At 40.6% G+C, this 20,443-nt stretch overlaps 1 protein-coding gene across 1 annotated transcript in view; it reads left to right on the top strand.

Annotated features, from left to right (window-relative positions):
* tek (TEK tyrosine kinase, endothelial) overlaps positions 1–20,443 on the top strand; it is a 121,087-nt gene that overhangs the window by 36,874 nt on the left and 63,770 nt on the right. Inside the window, exons 5-8 of the mRNA XM_043717289.1 lie at positions 5,553–5,684; positions 13,555–13,689; positions 14,644–14,772; positions 16,890–17,044. Of these exons, the coding sequence (XP_043573224.1) occupies positions 5,553–5,684; positions 13,555–13,689; positions 14,644–14,772; positions 16,890–17,044 (551 nt within the window). The remainder of the gene's footprint in view (positions 1–5,552; positions 5,685–13,554; positions 13,690–14,643; positions 14,773–16,889; positions 17,045–20,443) is intronic.

The raw sequence follows: 20,443 nt of genomic DNA on the forward strand, positions 1-20,443 counted from the left end.
AACGTCGATTCTCCTGTTCCCTGGATGCTGCCTGACCTGCTGCGCTTTTCCAGCAACACATTTTCAGCTCTGATCTCCAGCATCTGCAGACCTCACTTTCTCCTCTTAGATCATTTATATAAATGACAAACAGTAGTGGACCCAGCACCGATCCCTGCGGAAAAGAACTTGTCACAGGCGTCCAGTCTGAAAACAACCCTGTACCATCACCCACTGGCTCTTACCGTCAAACCACTTTTGTATCCGATTGGCTACCTCTCCCTGGATTCCATTTTGATCTAACTTTACTAACCATGTCTACCATGCAGAAACTTGTTGAAGGCCTTGCTAAATTCCATGTAAACAATGTCTACCGCTCTGCCCTCATATATCTTTTTGGTCACATATTCTAAAACTCAGTCAAGTTTGGAAGACATGATTTCTTGTACACAAAGCCATGTTGAATATCCTCAATCAATCCTTGCAAATCCAAATGCATGTAAATTCTGTCTCTCAGAATCACTTGCAACAATTTACTCATCATTGGTGTCAGACTCACCAGTCTATAGTTCCCTGGCTTTTCCTTGCAATTTTTTTTTAATAAAGGCACAACATTAGCCACACTCTAGTCTTCAGGTATCTCACCTATGTCTGTAGATGATGATGTAGTTTCTTCCTCAGCTTCTCACAATGACCTGGATATACTTCATCAGGTTTATTCCTGCCCAGACAGCAACTGAGTCACTGAAGTTAAAGGTCTTTTCCAGCCAGTGCAAAGTGTTTACCAGTGGGCCCTCCATTATAACAGGAGACTGCCTGGTGTACTCTGGCTGCCTCCCTGATGGCTTGTTTTATATTTTTGCAGGGGTTGGCACAGTGCTTTTAATTCACCAATATATCACCTGTGTTGGGGTGCCCTGAGAGGTATACAAACATAAAGATTGGCATGGTGGCTTGTGGGGTTATCACTGCTACCTCACAGCATCAGGCAGAGCAGTGATGTTTTCTCTAATCAAAAATGCCATTCCCCTCCTCTCTTGCCTCCCTTTATATCCTTCCTATAGTATCTATGCCACTGGAATGTTAACCTTCCAGTCCTGTCCCTCCCTCAGCCATGTTTCTGTCATAGCTATGATATTCCATGCCCATGTTCCCATCCATGACCTGAGTGCATCTGCCTTACCAAATAAATGCAGTTTAGTTCTTTAGTTTTATCTCGCTCTCTGCCATGTTCTTACCTGTCTCATCTATTTAACTTGCTCCCTTTAACTTCTGAGCCATCTTCTTTTCACACTATTGCTTCCCACCCTCACTCCATAATAGTTTAAATCCTCTCAAGTAACAGTAGCAAATCTCCCTGCCAGGATATTGAGCAGTCCAGTTCAGGTGCAACCCAACTCTCCCATACAGGTCAATTCTGCCTGAGGAGAGATCACAATGATCCAAAAAAGTGAATCCCTGCCCCCTGCACCATCTCCTCAGCCACTCATTGACCCACCCTTTCCTCCTATTCTTAATCTCACTGGCACACGGCTCACTGTATTTGATAGATTTTTGTCTCCTAAGGTTTAGGGAATCAAGACAGGTAAATGGTATTGGGACACAGATCAGTCAAGATTCAGAATCTAATTAAGTGTTGTAACAAGTTTGAGGGGCTGAATGATTGTCTTCTGGGCCTTTGGAATATGACATGATTTATTCCTTTTCTTGCACTTACATAGATCAGTCACAACAAAAAACTCACCTCTGACCTAATTCTAATATTTTGTATTTTTGTCTAAACTGGCTATGAATCATGAACCTGCACGTGCATGGTTAGAGTTTTATTGTGAACAAAGGACTGACATGTGGTTTTGACTGGGCTGATTTACGATTACTGTATTAGTGGCAGAAATGTCAGAACTCAGAGCAGGGTTTCCCTCAATTTTCTCCCTGTCTAATTTCAAAACTGACAAAAAGCAGTGAGTGCATTTGGATTGAAAAAAGTCGAGAACTGTGTGATGAAATGGTCTGATAATTGAGAGAAAACCCAGGTCACAGACTGAGGCTTTCCTGAATAGAAGCAGCAATGTACCATTAATAAGGTTAATGGAAATAAATGTTGTGGAGAAGTGTGTAATTAGCCACCGCTTCCCTACCATCCAGCTTCTGACTGATGTACAGTGTGAGTATCGACTCCAAAAGGCACTCTCATTCCATTACACCTATGATACCATTTTCAGATTTCACACTGGTATCCCAATGGCTATTTACAAGACATTTCTTTCCCTGCTGTTTTGTGATAACTTGGTGCTCTGTGCAACACCTTGATGTTAGCACCGAGGTGGCATGGTGGCTTAATGGTTAGCACTGCTGCCTCACAGCATCAGGGAGCTGGGTTTGATTCCAGCCTCGGGCAACTATCTGTATGGAGTTTGCACATTCTCCCTGTATCTGCATGCGTTTCCTCCGGGTGCTCTGTTTCCTCCACAGTCCAAAGATGTACAGGTTAGGTGAATTGGCCATGCTAAATTGCCCATAGCATTCAGGAATGTGTAGGTTAGGTGCATTAGTCAGGGGTAAATATAAGGGAATAGATCTGGGTGGGTTACTCTTCAGAGGGTCGGTGTGGACTTGTTGGGCCCAAGGGCCTGTTTCCACACTGTAGTGATTTTATGGTTTCCATGGCTAGCAGGTGAGATGTTCATTTACTATAGGCTAGATTTTGCCAGTCTTCTGAGTAACAGTGGGAAGCAGGAAGCATGGCTGTGAAATGGTGAAAGAGAGGTTGAATGGAATACAATGGCATTTTGTTAGCAGTGGTGAAGATGCAGGGCATCTATTCCTGCCCAGAGAGTAATTGAGTCACCAAAGTTTCCAGTTAAAGGTCTTTTCCTGCCACAGCAAAGTGTTTACCAGTGGGAGGTGGGCCCTCCATTACAACAGGAGACAGCCTGGGGTATTCTGGCTGCCTCCCTGATGGCTTGATTTTTTTTTTGTTGCAAGGGTTGGCACAGTGCTTTTAACTCACCAATACATTGCCTGTGTTGTGGTGCCCTGGAAATGGTATTGTGGCTCAGTTGTTAGCACTGCTGCCTCATTTGTGGTTGATACCTATCTCAGGTGACTGTCTGTGTGGAGTTTGCACATTCTCCCTGTGTCTGTTTCCTCCAGCTGCTCAGCTTCCTCCCACAGTCCAAAGATGTGCAGGCCAGGTGGATTAGCCATGGGATATGTAATGTTACAGGGATAGGGTAGGGTAGGGTCTGGATGGGCCACTCTTCAGATGGTCAATGTGGACTCGATGCCTGAATGGTCAGATTCTACACTGTAGGGATTCTATGATTCTTTGATAAGGTTGGTTATGTTGCACTGACAAAGTTCAACCTGATGTTTGTACTCAGATCTTTATTACTATTCGCTTGGGAACCCATTGGAGATATGATTTAACCCTGCAACATTAGTGACTCTCAATCCTGTTCATTGATCATTTCCTCAGCTCCAGTTTTCCCAATAAAACCTTGCTGTGTCACCCTGAGAGTCACTGGTTATGGAGAATAGGTAGAAAATTGTAGTTCAGACCTCAATCAGATGAGCCATGATTTATTAAATGTTCGAGAAGGTTCAATGGGCTAAGTGGCCTACTCTTGTTTATAGTTCTTAGGATATTTCTCAGTAAATGTAGTTTGCCCAGTTTGATGAGTGTGGCATCAATTAAGTCCTTGACATATATCTATCACTCAGGAGAGGTGACTCAGACACAGAGAATGCATTTTCAAATGAATAAAAATCAGAAATGTTTGTTTAAATTATACCACAAATAACAGCAGTAAGACTCTGTTGAAATCAACTTCTGATCTATGTTATTTAATATCCAATCTTTTTGCCTTTACATTATAACTGTCAAAACTATTGATTATGTGAATAAATCATTTTAGGACATGGTTTGTAAGATATTGATTTGCCTCTCCTATCTGTCCAACTTCCTCCAGCCTGATAAACTTCAAGAAATCTACACTACTCCAACTCTGACCTCTTCAGCTTACCCAATGGAAACAAAGTAAGAGCAGGAGTGGGCAATTCAGCCCTTAGAGCCTGCTCTGCCCTTCAATACAATCATGGCTGATCATTTAACTCAGTACTCTGTCCTTGCTTTCTTCCCAAATCCTTTGATCCTTTTAACCCTAAGAAATATATCTGCCTCCTTGAAAAGGTTTACTGTTTTGGCCTCAGCCACTTTCTGTGGCAGAGAATTCCATATGCTCACTACTCTCTCTGGGTAAAGAAAGTCTTCCTTATCTCAGTCCTAAATGGCCTACTTTGTATCCCTAAACTGTGTTCCATGGTTCTGGACTTCCTGGTTATTGGGAACATCCTTTATACGTTTACCTTGTCTGATCCTGTTGAATTTTATAGATGTCTCTGAGATCCATCACAACTCCCCCACCAATCGTCTAAACTCTAGTGCATGTAATCAAAACCAATCGGTCTCTCAATCATCTTTGCTGCACTCTGTCCATAACCAGGACATCCTGTCTCAGATAAGGGGACCAAAGCTGCACACAGTACTCTAGGATTGGTCTCAACAAGAACCTCTTCAACTGCAGCAAGACATCCCTGCTCCTGTACTCAAATTTCTCACTATAAAGGCCAGCATACTATTTGCCTTATTCACTACCTGCTATCCTTACATACTTACTTCCAGAGACAGGTGTACAAGAGCACCCGGGTCTCATTGCACCTCTCCCAATTGGTCACCGTTCAGATCTCTGTTTCTTATAACAAAATGCATGACCTCACATTTATCCACATTATACTTTCATCTGCCATGCATTTGCCCACTTAACTTGACCAAATCACACTAAACATCTATGCATCCTCCTTACAGCTTACCCTCATGATTGCTATTACCGCACAATTGGTGATAATGTTTTCAGCTGCCTTGGCACCACACTCCAGAATTTTCTCTCACAACTTGTTTCTTTAAGGCACACTTTAAAACCTGCCCCTGTAATTAAGTTTTTGGTCAGCTAGAACCACAGAATCCCTACAATGTGGAAGCAGGCCATTTGGCCCATCGAGTCTACACTGACCCGCCAAAGAAAGTCCCATCCAGATTCACCTCCCTACCTTATCCCAATAACCCTGCATTTCCCATGGCTAACCTAGTCTTGCCTACACATCCTTTGACACTGTGAGCAATTTAGTATGGCCAATCCACCTGAGCTGCACATCTTTGGACTGTGGGAGGAAACCAAATCACCTGAAGGAAATCCACACAGATATGGGGAGAATGTACAAGCTCCACACAGACAGCCTGAGGCTGGAATCGCATATGGATCCCTGGTGCTGTGAGAGAGTAGTGCTAACCACTAACAACCAAGTCCACTCCCACCTGTGTTAAGATCTTAATTTATTTGATAATTAAGTACCTTGAGACATTAAACGGCTAAATAAATACAAATCTTTGTTGAGCAAATGTTCTTTAAATCAATCTTTTGTTGAGCAAACATTCTTTAAATCAATCTTTTGTTGTGTTTAATTGAAGTATTAAACAGCTTTAATATATTATTGCTGAAATATTGGTGTTACAGAATGTGAAGCTCACATGTGGGGAGCTGACTGCTTCAAGCACTGTCCAGTCTGCCTGAATGGAGGGATTTGCAATGATGAGACAGGAGAATGCATCTGTCCACCAGGCTTCATGGGGGAGCGATGCAAAACAGGTATGAATTTCATAAGTTGAATAAAGCACCTAATTCCTACATATCTGGCAGTGATCTTAAACTAGGGATTTAATAAATGGTTTCTGGTTGCAAGAATTAAAGTAATAAACTGTTTGAGCTATAACCTGTTCGTAGCTTGAGCAACTGGAGCTCAGATTTTATAATGTGGGGGTTGAATGACAATCATCAGAGAAGGGGAAAGTAACCTCTATTCCACAAAACAATCACCTTAGGATAGGATCTTCTGATTTGGTCATTGGTTAGGGAAAGGATGGTGTGACTGTAAGTGAGGCAGGTAAAGGGACCCAGAGGGCAAGAGTACACCAGCTTCATCCTTTGCAATTGGCCGTCAGGTTGAGGTTTTTGTTTTTTGTTTTTATTTGGATGAGAGTGAGGGCTGCAGGCTGGATGGGCCAACTGATCCTGGCACTGTGTTTTAGAAAGTCATGCAGGTCAGGGGAACAAAGACAAAGGTAGTGCTAGAAGATACAGCACAGTGAGAGAGATTGACTCTGCAGCAAAGAGCAAGGATGCAGACATCTACGTCGGTTGCCCAAGACTAGGGTTTGGGATCTTTGTACAGGGTACAGGGTGGAGACAAATTTACAGTGGGAAAAGATCCGATCATCATGATCAATATAGGGACAAATGATATAGGCAGAACAAGGCAAAAGGTTCTGCATAGTCATCATGAGGAGCTTGATGCCAAATTAAGAAATAGAAACCCAAGGGTCATAATCTCTGGATTATTACTAAGCAGAGTTAAAATTAGTGTAAAACAAAAAGGTTACAGCAATTAATGCTTGTCTTAAAGACTGGTATGTTAAAGTGTGTTTCAGTTCAGAGGACACTGGCCCCAGTGCTAAGGAAAGTGGTAGCAGTACACTAAGACAGTCTGCACCTGAACCATACTGCAATGAATGTTCTAGTGAGTGGAAAACTAGGGAAATAGAGAGGTTTTTAATCTAACTAGTGGGGACAAGGGAAAAAGTTTAGGAAGATGTAGCAAATCCGAAGCAAGACATTACAGAAAGTAATGATTGAGAAATGATAAATGGACTGTGACAGGTTAGGATAAAGAATACACATCAATGAGCAGGTTAATAGGTAAGTTAGAAGTTATAAAACTAATAAAAGGACAAAGCCAAAGACTGTGTATCTGAATGCAAGTAGCATGCAAAAAAAGAAAAACTGATAGCACAAACAGAAATAAATAAGTACAATCTGATCGCCATTTCAGAGACAGGATGACCTAGATTGAGACCTGAATTTTGAAGGGTACATGACATTTAAGGAGAGGAAATCAAGAAAAGAGAAATGCTTGATCTGTTCATGAATAATGCTATTCGCACAATAGACAGCAATAATCAGAGTTCAAGAAATCCAGACGAGGAAACGTTTTGAAATGGTAAATGATAAGAAGCCACTTATGCAAATGGTGTGCAACCCTCTCATGGTAACCACACAGGATGGAGTAAGGAAGGAATAAACAATGTGAACTTGTCAGAAAGGTATGGAAATAATTATTGGAGATTTTAATCTATGTGGTGATTGGAAAAATCAAATGAACAATGATAGCCTAAGTAAAGAGCACATAGAATATTTTAAGAATAGTTTCATAGGACAATACATTCTGGAGCACCTAAGGAGCAACGGGCACAATATTGAAATTTACATTCAGTTTGAGGAGGAGAAATATGAGTCTAAGATTGGTATGTTAAATGGAAATAAGTGTAGTTATCAGGGCATGAACACAAAGCAAGCTAAAAGAATCTGGAAAATTAGATTAAGGGATAGTGTAAAGACTGTATCATTTTATTTTCTACATTTTTGATTGTGGAGTACGTTGGGGAAAAAAAAACAGTTTTGAAACCAAGGACTGTGGAAGGAATTGCTGCACATTTGAAAAAAAAACAAGTCAGTGAAATCCTTTGCATATGGCATTTACACTGGTACTTAGTTCAAACAGTGGAGGATTATGTTTGTAGACAGCTGAAATTAGATGGGATGTTGATGGGGGAGTTGTGCAGTGATAAGTATCTGATTGGTCACAAATGCACAAACCAGTCTTGGATGTCCAAGGTTATCAGTCTGATGATAACTCTCTGATTGGTTCCTGGCAACTCAACAATTTGTGGTGTGTATGAAACTGTGAGCAGTCTTTGGATTGTTGGGAAGGCAAGTTGTGTCGATGTCTCTCTCTTTCTGAGGAAACACAGTTATTTTCTCTCACTAGTAACTGTAAGCTGTTACCTTTAACCAGTAACTAAGAAACTTTGCAGTTTGTACACCAATTGCCCTGTGCCTTCTGCATAGATGGGAAAGAATCTGGAGAATGGAAATTGATGAACAGAAAGTCTTGGCAAGCAAGAGTTAGACCGATGGGTCTGTTTCCATGCTGCATGACCCTATGACCCTATGACTCTATGAAAAAGGAACATCTCAATTAATCCTGTGGACGAATGTTGTTTTACTCAGTATTTTTCCCTCTCCCCATAAATCATTTTTTTGTGTGCCTATAACTGTTCATATATGTGTAGGTGTTTTTAAAAAGGATTCAATTTTAAACTGGGAAAGCCATTTGTTAGTCGTTCATAGCTGTTTACTTGTGATTAGAATTTACTTATCTGTAATAAATAATAATTCTTGTTAAGTAGAAGAACTGGTCTTCTGTTAGCTTGATTCCAACAGATGTGTAAATTGAAGACTTTGTATGTTGTGATTAAATCATTAACATGTGTGACAACTGCAGGGTTTTGGGGCTGGGGAATCAGTGTACTTTCCAAAAGGGTCATAACAATAGGTAAATAGAGATGCTGTTGGAGACATTTAAAGGAATATTACAGAACAGATACATTCCAACAAGAAAGAAAAACCACTTTCAGAGGTTAACTAAAATAACTTAAAGAAAATTTCAAGTGTAAAGAAAAAGCATATTATTAAATGAAAAATGATGTCAAATCAGAAGCTTGATAGAATATATAAAACAGTAATGAATGAATAAAAAATTAATTAGGAGGGAAAAAGTAGAGTATGGAAGACAGCTAGCTAGAAATATGAAAACCGATAGTAAGCATTTTTAAAAGGCTAAAAGGTTAGAAAATAAAGTAAAAGAGATAAAAAGTGAATGTTGGTTCAATGGACGGTGAGACTAGAGAATTAATGATTGAAAATCTATTGATTTTCAATCAGTAAGGGAATAAAATGTTATAGGTAGAGGGCAGGAAAGTGGAGTTGAGGGTTATCAGATCAGCCATGATCTCACTGAATGATGAGCACACTTGATAAGTATGGAAACAGACCAATCAGACCAATGCCTCTATAACGACCAAGTTTCCCAAACTAAACTAATCCCATTTGCCTGTGTTTGGCCCATATCCTTGTAAAGCTTTCCTATGCATATACCTGTCCAAGTGTCTTTTAAATGTTGTATCTATACCTGCATCTATCATTTCTGGCAGTTCATTCCACACACAAACCACCCTGTGTGTGAAAACATTGCCCCTCGAGTCCCTTTTAATTCTTTTTCCTTTCACCTTAAACCTATGCCCTCTAGTTTAAAATTCCCCAACCCTGGGTGAAGACCTTTGCTATTCACCTTACCCATGCCCCTCTTGATTTTATAAACCTTTATAAGGTCACCCCTCAACTTCCTATGCTACAGTGAAAAAAGTCTGAGCTTCTCCAGCCTTCCCTCATAACTCACACCCTGTAGTGCCAGTAACATCCTTAGAAATCTTTCCTGCACCCTCTCCAATTTAATAATACTCTTCCTGTGGCAGGGCAACCAGATCTGTACACAATACTCCAAAAGCAGCCTCACCAACGTTCTGTATAACTGTAACATGACGCCCAAACTCCTGTACTGAAAAATCTGAGCAATGAAGACAAGTGTGCCAAATACCTTCTTTACTACTCTGTCTACTTGTGACACAATGTTCTATGAAGTATGTCCCTGAATCACCAGGTCTCTCTAATTTCTACAACGCACCCCAGAGCCCTACCATTAACTTAACTAAAAGAGACTGCAAACGAATTGAATAGTTATTTTGCTTTACCCTTCACTATACAAGGTAAAAGTAAAGTTCCAGAAATAGTTATAAATCAGAAAGTGGAAAGGAGGGAAAAACTCAAGAAAATTGCAATCACCAAGGAAGCAGTACTGTGCAACTAGTTAGAGTTGTCAGCTAACAAATCCTGTGTCTTGATTAACGTCATCATAGAATGGTAAAAGTGAATTGGTTGATGCATTAGTATTAATTTTCTAAATTCGCTAAATGCAGTGAATTAGATAGAAAAATAGTAAATGCAACTCTTTTATGGAAGAATTTACAAATCAGAAAAATACAAGCCAGTTAGCTTAACATCTGTCACGATATTAGAAACTAGAGTGGGACACTTAAAAATAAAACTGAAAGTAATAAGTGATATCAATGTAGTTTTGTGAAAAGAAAATTATGCTCAATCAACTTATAACAGTCCTTTAGGGAAGTGGCATGTTCTGTGGAAAAACGTGAACCAGTGGAAGTACTGTACTTAGATTTCCAGAAAACATTTGATTTAGTGCCAGACCAAAGGTTATTGCAAAAACTAAAACATGTGTTTTGGTGTTAAAATATTTACATGGAGACAAGATTGACTGGCTATCAGAATACAGAGATTGTGCATAAGTGAGTCATTTTCTATTTAGCAAGATGTAGCAAGTGGTGTGCCACAGGGATTACTGTAGGATTTGCTACTTTTACAACTTACATAAAAGACTTGGATGAAGGGACCAATGATCTGGTTGCTAAATATGCTGATGACACAAAACATTTGGAAAATGAGTTGTGAGGAGGATATTCGAAAGCAACATAGTTATATGGAGAGTGCGAGGGCAAAGACAGTGGCTCAGTGGTTAGCACTGCTGACTCAGGGTCCCAGGTTCGATTCCAGTCTCGGGCAACTGTCTGTGTGGAGTTTGCATATTCTCCCCGTGTCTGCGTGGGTTTCCTCCGGGTGCCCTGGTTTCCTCCCACAATCCAAAGATGTGCAGGTTAGGTGAATTGGCCATGCTAAATTGTCCCATAGTGTTCAGGGATGTGTAGTTTAGGTGCATTAGTCAGGGGTAAATGTAAGGGAATGGGTGTGGGTTGGTTACATTTTGGAGGGTCAGTGTGGACTTGTTGGGCTGAATGGCCTGTTTCCACACAATAGAGATTCTATTGAAAGACGTGACAAATAGAGAATGATGTGGGAAAATATGAAATTGCCTGTTTCGGCAGGAAGAACAAACAGAAGCATATTATCTATACAGTGAGAGTTTGCAGAGCTCTGAGGTGCAGAGGAATCTGGTGTCATCATTCATGGATTATAAAAGGTTAGTAAGCAGGCACAGCAAAAAATTAAGCTAATCGAATGATGTTACATATTGCAAGGGAAACTGAATACTAAAGTAAGGAGGTCATGCTTCAGACATACTGGGCATTAGTGAGACTACTTCTGGAGTTTGGTACACAGTATTGGTCTGCTTATTTTAGACAGCATGGAAATGTGTTGGAAGCAGTACAGAGAAGGTTTATTAATATCAGGAATGGGTGGTTGTTTTATGAGGAGAAGTTAAATAGGCGAGGGTTTTATCCAATGGAATTAACAAGAATAAGAGAGAACTTGATTGAAACATAATAGATCCTATGAAAATATGTGAAAAGAATGTTTCCTCGTGTGAGAAAACATAGAACTAGTACCCTTGTTTAAAAATAAGGGGTCACCTATTTAAGATTGAAATAAAGAGAATATGTTTTTCTTAGTGTTGACAATTTTAGAATTCTCTACCTCAAAAGGTGGTGAAAGCAGTGTCTTTGAATATTTTTAAGGCCAAGATATACAGATTCTGAAGAGGCTGAAGGATCATCAGGCTAACTGAGAATATGGAATAGCGATTATAATCGGATCAGCTATAATTTGATTGAATCGTGATGTAGGCTTGAGGGGTCGAGTGACCTACTCCTGATCTTAATTCATATGTTCTAGTGTACATATCTGAAAGTGTTTTTGGGTATCCTGTGTCCTTAAAAGTCCAATAGAAATGAAAATCTTTGTTTTAGCAAATCAAAACTTTTACTGCACATATTGTTAAATCAAACTGATAAATAGATTGATAACAAACCTGTCCTGAAAAACAGATATGAATATTTAATTATCACTTAAGCTTCCCTTTTAAAAGAGGTAAAAACAGAACTCTGTAACTTCATTCTAAAATTGCATGAGAAATTTTAGATTTGGAAACTGTTGTCTTTAGTACCCTTGATCAATTTCCAGAATCTTATAGTCTGGCAAAAGTTGAATTAGTTCAGTCAGCTCTGCCTCCTTTGTTCAATTCCATACTAGTTCTCATGAAAATCAGGAACACAGAGAGTATAAAACTTGAGGCTACTCACACCATCAGTACTTAGCCTGGACATTGCCTATATTGAGCCAATGTCATGACAAATTTATGTCACCACAGATAGCAGTTATAAAGACACCGCTTGAACTATTTTAATTATGCTGACTGTCTCTTGTTGGTTGGTGAGTTCTGTGCTTATCCAGTGATAGACTCTACTGAGTTCACTCAAAGTTATAGTTTTAGCCTAACTGAAGTGATGATCTTTGTAATACGATTTTGAGTGTAACCGTAAACAGTTACAATAGGCAGTTGCTAAATGGTCACCATCTGTTTATCAAAAGTATGTTACAGTATATACATTTGATACTGCTTTTCACTGTATATAACAAACAAATCATAATGATCTAATGCACCTATTAATTGTGGTCGGGGACTATTATCAGTGCTTGAATTAAAGGTGCAGAATCCTGATTTCCCATCTGTAGCTGGAAAACTATGTTCAGCTTCACTCAAAAATAGCCATCCTTTTGTGGATCTCACTGCGCAAGCTGTCACCATCAACTCACACACAGGACTGTTGGATTTGGCTTTCCAATTCTGACCCATCATTTTTCCCTCCAGATTGTAGCTTTTCTTACCAGTCATTTTTGCACATGTTGCAATCTCATGGTGTTAAACTCCCTTCTGGCTTTGGTTGCCTTTCTGCAACGTGGGTCGTGACTAATCAGCAGATAATCCTGATCCTTGCTGCTTCTTGCTGTTCCCAAGGTTGATTTAGGCACTGAGTTGAAGTGTGAACTTTATGCAGAATATTCTGATGAATTTTAAAAGTTAACCTTAGAAGTTAGTTGTAGAGGGAAAAGTCAGTAAGAACAGATAGGGTTATAGCAACTGTTTTTGGTATTTTGGTTGTTTGAGGGTTTTATTGAAACAAGTCAATTTCTGCAATCATTGAAGTCGCTCATTCCTTGGCAATGTAAAAAGTCTAATCACTCTGGCTAGCCTACGTTATCTGCTCCCCATAAGTTGGAGGCATGGTTCTGTATCATTATTTCATCCTCTTTCATTGCCTAGACCACCCTACATGTCTGTTATATGAAACAAAAAGAAATTAGTCCTGGGATCACACCTGTGGCCTCATTTTCAGCCCACATCCACATCTTGTCATACAAATTCAATAATAGTTTTGCTAAAAGATGTGAGGGGTACATTTTTTTACATAGAAAATTGTTGTGGAACAACAATTATTTCAACATGGGGAGTTTTTGAGGCAGTGATCACTGCAACTTTGAAAAAGAATTGGATACAGAGCTGAAGCAGAGGAAGAAACGGGATGAAAGGATAGAACAGGGCAGAGATATTAGGCTTGCATTGTTCCAGCAAAGAGCTGACAAAGACAAGGGGGCTGGAATGCTCTTCACTAGAACATAAATCTGTCGTTCATTGAGCAATTTGCATCGACTTCACACTGATTGTACCTCATTAAAATTCTTTGACTTCTAGCATGTGGGCAAAATACATACGGGAGAAACTGCACACCATGTACCGGAGGAACTTGTCATTTCTCTATGTTCTGCTTACCTGCCCCTTATGGCTGCTCTTGTGCTACTGGATGGAAAGGACTTCAGTGTGATCAAGGTACAGTTGTTGTAAAAAGGCAGTAAACCTTCACTGCTGCTCCTTCACCACCCGACGCCTGGAGGAAGAACGCCTCATCTTCCGCCGCGGAACACTTCAACTCCAGGGCATCAATGTGGACTTCACCAGTTTCCTCATTTCTCCTTCCCCCACCTCACCCCAGTTCCAAACTTCCAGCTCAGCACCGTCCCCATGACTTGTCCTACCAGCCCATCTTCTTTCCCACCTATCCACTCTACCCTCCTCTTGCCTGAACTGCTGTGCTTTTCCAGTACCACTCTACTCCAGAATCTGGTTTCCAGCATCTGCAGGCATTGCTTTTACCTAGTAAACCATGACACTCAACTCTAAATATCAAATGCTAAAATTTATTCCAAAAATCCTGAAAGTGATCACATACTCTTTGATTCTGTACAGCCTATGACAAAGAAATCTCTTCATTAGTGACACAAAATTTACTTCATAAAATAATTTAGTATGTCCATTAGTTTCCAAAAGCTTATAAATTAAAAAAAAATATAAACCTCAAAATTAGTTTGGGGAGATCAACTAATATAATGTGAGAGTGAAAGTTGACATGTAAACACTCATTGTGCATCAGTAAAACTCTTATCTTCTAACCCCCAGTAACAGAAAAAAATACGTTATTATATCTATTGCCTCTTATATCATAACTGCTGTTTATATTCACACTTGCTGCCTCTGTCTTGGGAAAAATTCATAATTGGAAAAGCACAACTGTCACTATGTCTGTATTTCGTTATTTGCATGAAACAGATGTTTTGGCCATTTGGTCATTATGCTGTGATGTTATTGAAAGTTCTCCGAACTGTTATGGAATTAAAATATTCAATCATACTCCAGACTTTTGAGAGGGTCCTTCAAAAGTTCACTTTGTTGACCATGATTTGTTATGAAAAATTGTTTTTACTGAGCTTTTTTGTTTGCTTTTAGCCTGTGATCCTGGTTTTTATGGGGCTGACTGTCGGCTCAAGTGTGATTGTGTTAATGGTGGAGAATGTGATCGCTTTGAAGGATGCCTGTGTCCTGTTGGATGGCAAGGCCTACACTGTGAGAAGGAAGGTAAAGCAAAATTACAGAATAACAAAAATGTCAACGAGTGCAACTTACGTGGAGGTAATGTCACAAAGGGCTACATGCAAATTTAGAAAAAGGAATGTGACATAGATAGACAGGTTTAAGGAATGAGGAGAGGCTGAATAACCTCCTCAAGTTATGATGTAACCCAAATTGAGGTTTTTATATATGAGAAAATAATTATTGGCAGGATTGTCATTCCACTACTGAATCACAGCCTGCTTTGAAAGATTGAATGAGAACACATTGGGTTATGTATAATGCCTCTCTGGGATTGAAACATTGGTCAGTGTTTACATTTCCAACAGAGTGTGCACTCATAATGCCAAAATAGCCCTCGCGTGTGTTCAGACACAGCCAATGCTATGACAAAACAGGCCACAGGAAGTGTCTACACATGACATCACCAATCCCGTGCACGGTGATGTCAGCATCCATGCATGCACTTCTGATATGGGCACTGGGGAGGCTGGGGTCAAGGTTATGGGAGTCATAACGTGAAGGGCTGAGGCTCACAAAGTGAAGCTTTCCCTTCTCTGGAGCGGTGGGAGACTGTACCTGGAGTGGAGGAAGGCCAACATTAGGAGCCAGCCTTTGTTTCATTCAGTGATGAAGAGGATGGCATGGAGTGAAATGCATACTGTATATATTTCTAAAAATTCAAATTTCAAGAACCTTTTCATACATATGATTCCTGCAGCACTGTGTTTGAAACTGGCTGGTGCTTTCTATCGTTTATCAATGATGTTGGCTTCCTCCTTGCGCATGCATGCTCTATACAACTCAAGGACATTACTGGCTAGGCCAGCATTTGTTGTTCATTCCTAACTACTGTGGAGAATGCACTAGTGACCTGCTTTCTTGAATTGCTGCAGTCCTTCATGTTGCGGTTGTACAGGACATTGGTTAGGCTACTTCTGGAATATTGTGAGCAATTCTGGTCTCCCACCTATCAGAAGGATGTTGTGAAACTTGAAAGGGTTCAGAAAAGATTTACAAGGATATTGCCAGGGTTGGAGGGTTTGAGCTAAAGGCAGAGACTGAAACGGCTGGGGTTGTTTTCCCTGGCATGTCAAAGGCTGAGATTTATAGAAGTTTATAAAATCATGAGGGGCATGGATAGGGTAAATAGACAAGGTATTTTCCTAGAGTGAGGGAGTCCAGAACTCGAGAATATAGGCTTAGAGGTGAGAGGGGAAAGATATAAAAGACACCTAAGGGACAACCTTTTCACGCAGAGGGTGGCCCATGTATGGAATAAGCTGCCAGAGGAAGTGGTGGAGGCTAGTACAATTACAACATTTAAAAGACAGCTGGATGGGTATATGAATAGGAAGTGTTTAGAGGGGTATAGGTCAAGTTCTGGCAAATGGGACTAGATTAATTTAGGATATCTGGTCAGCATGACGAGTTGGACCGAATGGTCTGTTCCGTGCCTCTATGACTCTTATGTTGGAACACCTGCAGAGGTGTTAGGAAGGGATTTCCAAGATTTTAATCCAGCAACAGTGAAGATTCACATCTAAGGTAAGGCTGCTTGTGCAGCACCAGAGGATTAATCTTGTCTTAAAGAAAAAGCAGCTGGATCAATTCAACAGGCCACACAGCATCAAATAATACTGAAACAGGTTTCACATCAATTATCTTTAATCAGGACAGAAGTAAGTTAGAAATCTAACTGTGTTTTAAGCAAATACAGAAACCTAGAAAGAATGGTGGAGGAAGAACAAAAGGGAATATCATGATAGAGTGGAACACAGGAGGGATTAATTGAAAAGAGGACAGCATCCAAATATGGTTCAGTTCACGTTCCCTTTTACTTTACATCTGTTACTGGCCCTGAAATTGCTGGCGTAAGAATGTGCCTCATGATGGCTTCCAGTGCTAATCCCTCCTGAACTTTAAAAACTACAGTTACTTTGGCATACAGGGGCCATCACCGATATGTCCGCAGCCACTGTCCATCCTGTGTTCAGAATCTACACTGCTAGATTACCCTTGAAGAGGAGCTCAACCCCTGCACCCTGACTCCAGCACTCGTTACAGAATTTTTTATCGAAAAAATAGTCCTGCAATTTGTGAAATCCTATTTTGCTTTGCAGGTTTTGGAGAAGTCCCTTTTCAGTTGGTCAGTCCTAGTAGCAGCATTGAGGCAAATGCTGGAGTGACCTTAGAACTCAACTGTACTGCAACAGGATATCCACTGCTAGTGCATGGTGACATTCAGCTCCTTACACCCCATGGGAGTAAAGTAAATGTAAGTATCTGAGCAGAGTAACAGGTTTCTACAGCTCTCTCAATACCACTTTGCTTGATGCCCTTGCTTAATGGGTTGGTGCTTACCTCTTATAAGTCCCTACATATTGGGTTTCTGATATCTGTAAGGAGGATTGAAGTCTTGTCAATTCACAATATTACTGTTTATCTCCAGAGATCTGGTGAGAATCCAGAATCAACTGAATGGAATTTCTTTCATAAACGAGACAGAATCCTCATTTTACATAGAATTTACATCACTGAAACATTCAGCCCAACGATGTCCACACAAGCTTTATCCCACCATAATGCACTGAATTACCATATGATTCTCTTCTTCCTCTTGTGTTCTCAAGTTTCTCCTAAAGTACGCTGGTGTCACTTTGTTTTCTGATGTTATGATAATCAATGACTCCTGAAATGCAATTACTCTTAGTTTAATTCCATGGGCAACAGTTTCACTTCATATCAAGGTAGCATTTGACAAAGGAGACATCAACGCAACCTAGAAAAATTGAAGGCAATAAAAATCTCTTTCAACTAATTATCATCATGCCTAACACGAAGCTGGGTGATGGTGATTGGAGACCAATCATCTCTGTACTAAGACATCATTGCAAGAGATTTTTTTTAAACAATTCATTAGTGGGATGTGGGTGTTGCTGGCTAGGCCAGTATTCATCTTGCATCACAATTGCCTCAAAGGCAGTTCAGAGATACCCACATTGTTGTGGATCTAAAGTCACAGGTAGAGCAGCCTAGTTAAAGGACAGTAGATTTTCTTCCCTAAAGGACATTAGTGAACCAGGTGGATTTTTAACAATGATTGACATGGTTGACTTTGGGCCAGCTTTTTATTCTAGATATTTTACTGAATGTGAATTTCTTCATCTGCCATGGTGGGATTCAAATCCTTTTCCCTAAAAAATTGATCTGGGGTTTAAGATTACTTGTCCAATGACATGACCACTGTGCCACCACCTCTTTCTTAACTGCTTCATCAATAACATGCCTTCCATTGTAAGGCCAGACATAACAGGCCATTTACTGATGATGTAAGGTGGGTTGTGTTGTAGAACAGAGGGACCCAGGGGTTTAGACGCAAAATTCTTTGAAGTTTGTGTCATATATAGGCAGGGTGGTTAAAAAGGTGTTTCGCAAGCTTGCCTTACTTGCTCAGACCTTTGAGTATATGAGTTGGAAAGTCATGTTGAGGGTGTACAGCACATTGGTGAGGCCTCTTCTGGAATAAGCATTCTTTTCTGGTCGCTCAGTTATACAAAGGATATTATTAAGCTGGAGAGGGTTCAGAAGGGATTTACCAGGATGTTGACAGGTATGGAAGATTTGAGTTAGAAAAAAAGGCTGGGTAGGCTGGGGCATTTTTCTACTGAAGTGTGGGAGGTTGAGAAGTGCCTTTATAGAAGTTTATAAAATCATGAGGGGTATAGATAGGGTTAATGGTAAGCATCTTTTCCCTAGGATAGGTAGTTTCAAGACCAGGGGACACATTTTTTAAGGTGAGAGGGGAGAGATTTTAAAAAGACATGAGGGGCAGCTTTTTAACACAGATGGTGGTTCACGTGTGGAATAAACTTCCTGAGGAGGTGATGGGTGTGGGCACAATTACAATATTTAAAAGACAATTGGATAAGTACATGAATAGGAAAGGTTTGGAGGGATATAGGCCAGGAGCAGGTAGGTGGGACTAGCTTAGTTTGGGGTTATGAAATACTTAACAAAGTAATAAACTACTCATTAACTGTTCCAATTTTGTAACATCCCATTAGCACACCCTTGGCAAAAGGCAATTTCAATAACATAGATTGTCTCACATGCAGTTCTAGCAGCAAGAGGAGTATTCCAGCAGTAACAGAGAGAGAAATAAAAGCTTTCACATCCAGCTTCAAGACATAGCTACTCAAAGCTAACTAAAAATCCTGGTTCTGTGGGAGCTTGACCCCACCCATTCCGGCTGCTTCTATTATTCCAACTTTAAAGAAAAAAAATTAAGGCCTCACAAGCTGTTCAATTTATTGGCATTGAGCAGACTGCTCACCACCTCTGTCTCAACCTTTCTTCATTAAAAACGGACAAAATACACCTACTAAAGCCATAGTATTGTCACACCACTGAATCATGACTAATTTTGTGAGATGGAGAGATGATGGCATAATGGTAGTCTACTGAACTAGTAATTTGTGGCCCATGTGGATTCAGACTATACCAATGTATGCACCAACATGTTCAGTTAATAAATCTGAAATTTAAAGCTAGTCCTGGTATTGCTAACTATGTACAGCTGTCTGTTGCAAAAACCCAACTAGTTCACTAATTTTCTTTAGAAAAGGAAATCTGCCATCCTTACCTGGCTACATATGACTCCAGAGTTGAAAAATGTGGTGCTGGAAAAACACAGCAGGCTAGGCAGCATCCGAGGAGCAGGAGAATCGAGGTTTCGGGCATAAGCCTTTCTTCAGGAATGAGGCTGGTGTGACAAGCGGGCTGAGATAAAAGATAGGGGGGAGGGGTGCTGGGAATACGATAGATAGAAGGAGGTGAGGATGATAGGCCGGAGAGGGGGTTGGGGCAGAGTGGTCGGGAAGAAGATTGCAGGTCAAGAGGGTGGTGCTGAATCCGAGGGTTGGGACAGAGATAAGGTGGGGGAAGAGGAAATGAGGAAGCTGGAGAAATCTACATTCATCCCGTGTGGTTGGAGGGTTCCTGGGGGGAAGATGAGGCACACTTCCTCCAGATGTCATGTGGCCAGGGTCTGGTGATGGAGGAGGCCAAGGACCTGCATGTCATTGGCGGAGTGAGAGGGGGAGCTAAAGTGTTCAGCCATGGGATGGTTGGGTTGGTTGGTGCGGGTATCCCAGAGGTGTTCTCTGAAACGTTCCACAAGTAGGCGACCTGTCTCCTCAAAGTATCCCCCCCTACCTTTTATCTCAGCCCGCTTGACACACCAGCCTCATTCCTGAAGAAGGGCTTACGCCCAAAACGTCGATTCTCCTGCTCCTCGGATGCTGCCTGGCCTGCTGTGTTTTTCCAGCATCACATTTTTCAACTCTGGTACTCCAGCATCTGCAGTCCTCACTTTCTCCTACATATGACTCCAGACTCATAGCAACATGGTTGATTCTTAAGTGTCTTTTGAAATACCCCAGCCAGCTACTCAGTTCAAGACCATCTGGGGACAGGCAACAAATGCTGGCCTTGCCAGTGGCACCCATACCATGTGCAGGAATAAAGAAGAAAAAGGTTCAGGGTTACAGATGAAACAGAACCACTGAGGGTAGAATGGTTGAAATAAACATATAATGAGAGTGATTCCGGATACTTGTGGTTATGAATACTTTAAACTTTATTGACAGTTTTGTTTGCTCTGTGTCCATTTGGC

Source organism: Chiloscyllium plagiosum, chromosome 2, assembly GCF_004010195.1.
Source record: "Chiloscyllium plagiosum isolate BGI_BamShark_2017 chromosome 2, ASM401019v2, whole genome shotgun sequence".
In the NCBI taxonomy this organism is placed as follows: Eukaryota; Metazoa; Chordata; class Chondrichthyes; order Orectolobiformes; family Hemiscylliidae; genus Chiloscyllium; species Chiloscyllium plagiosum.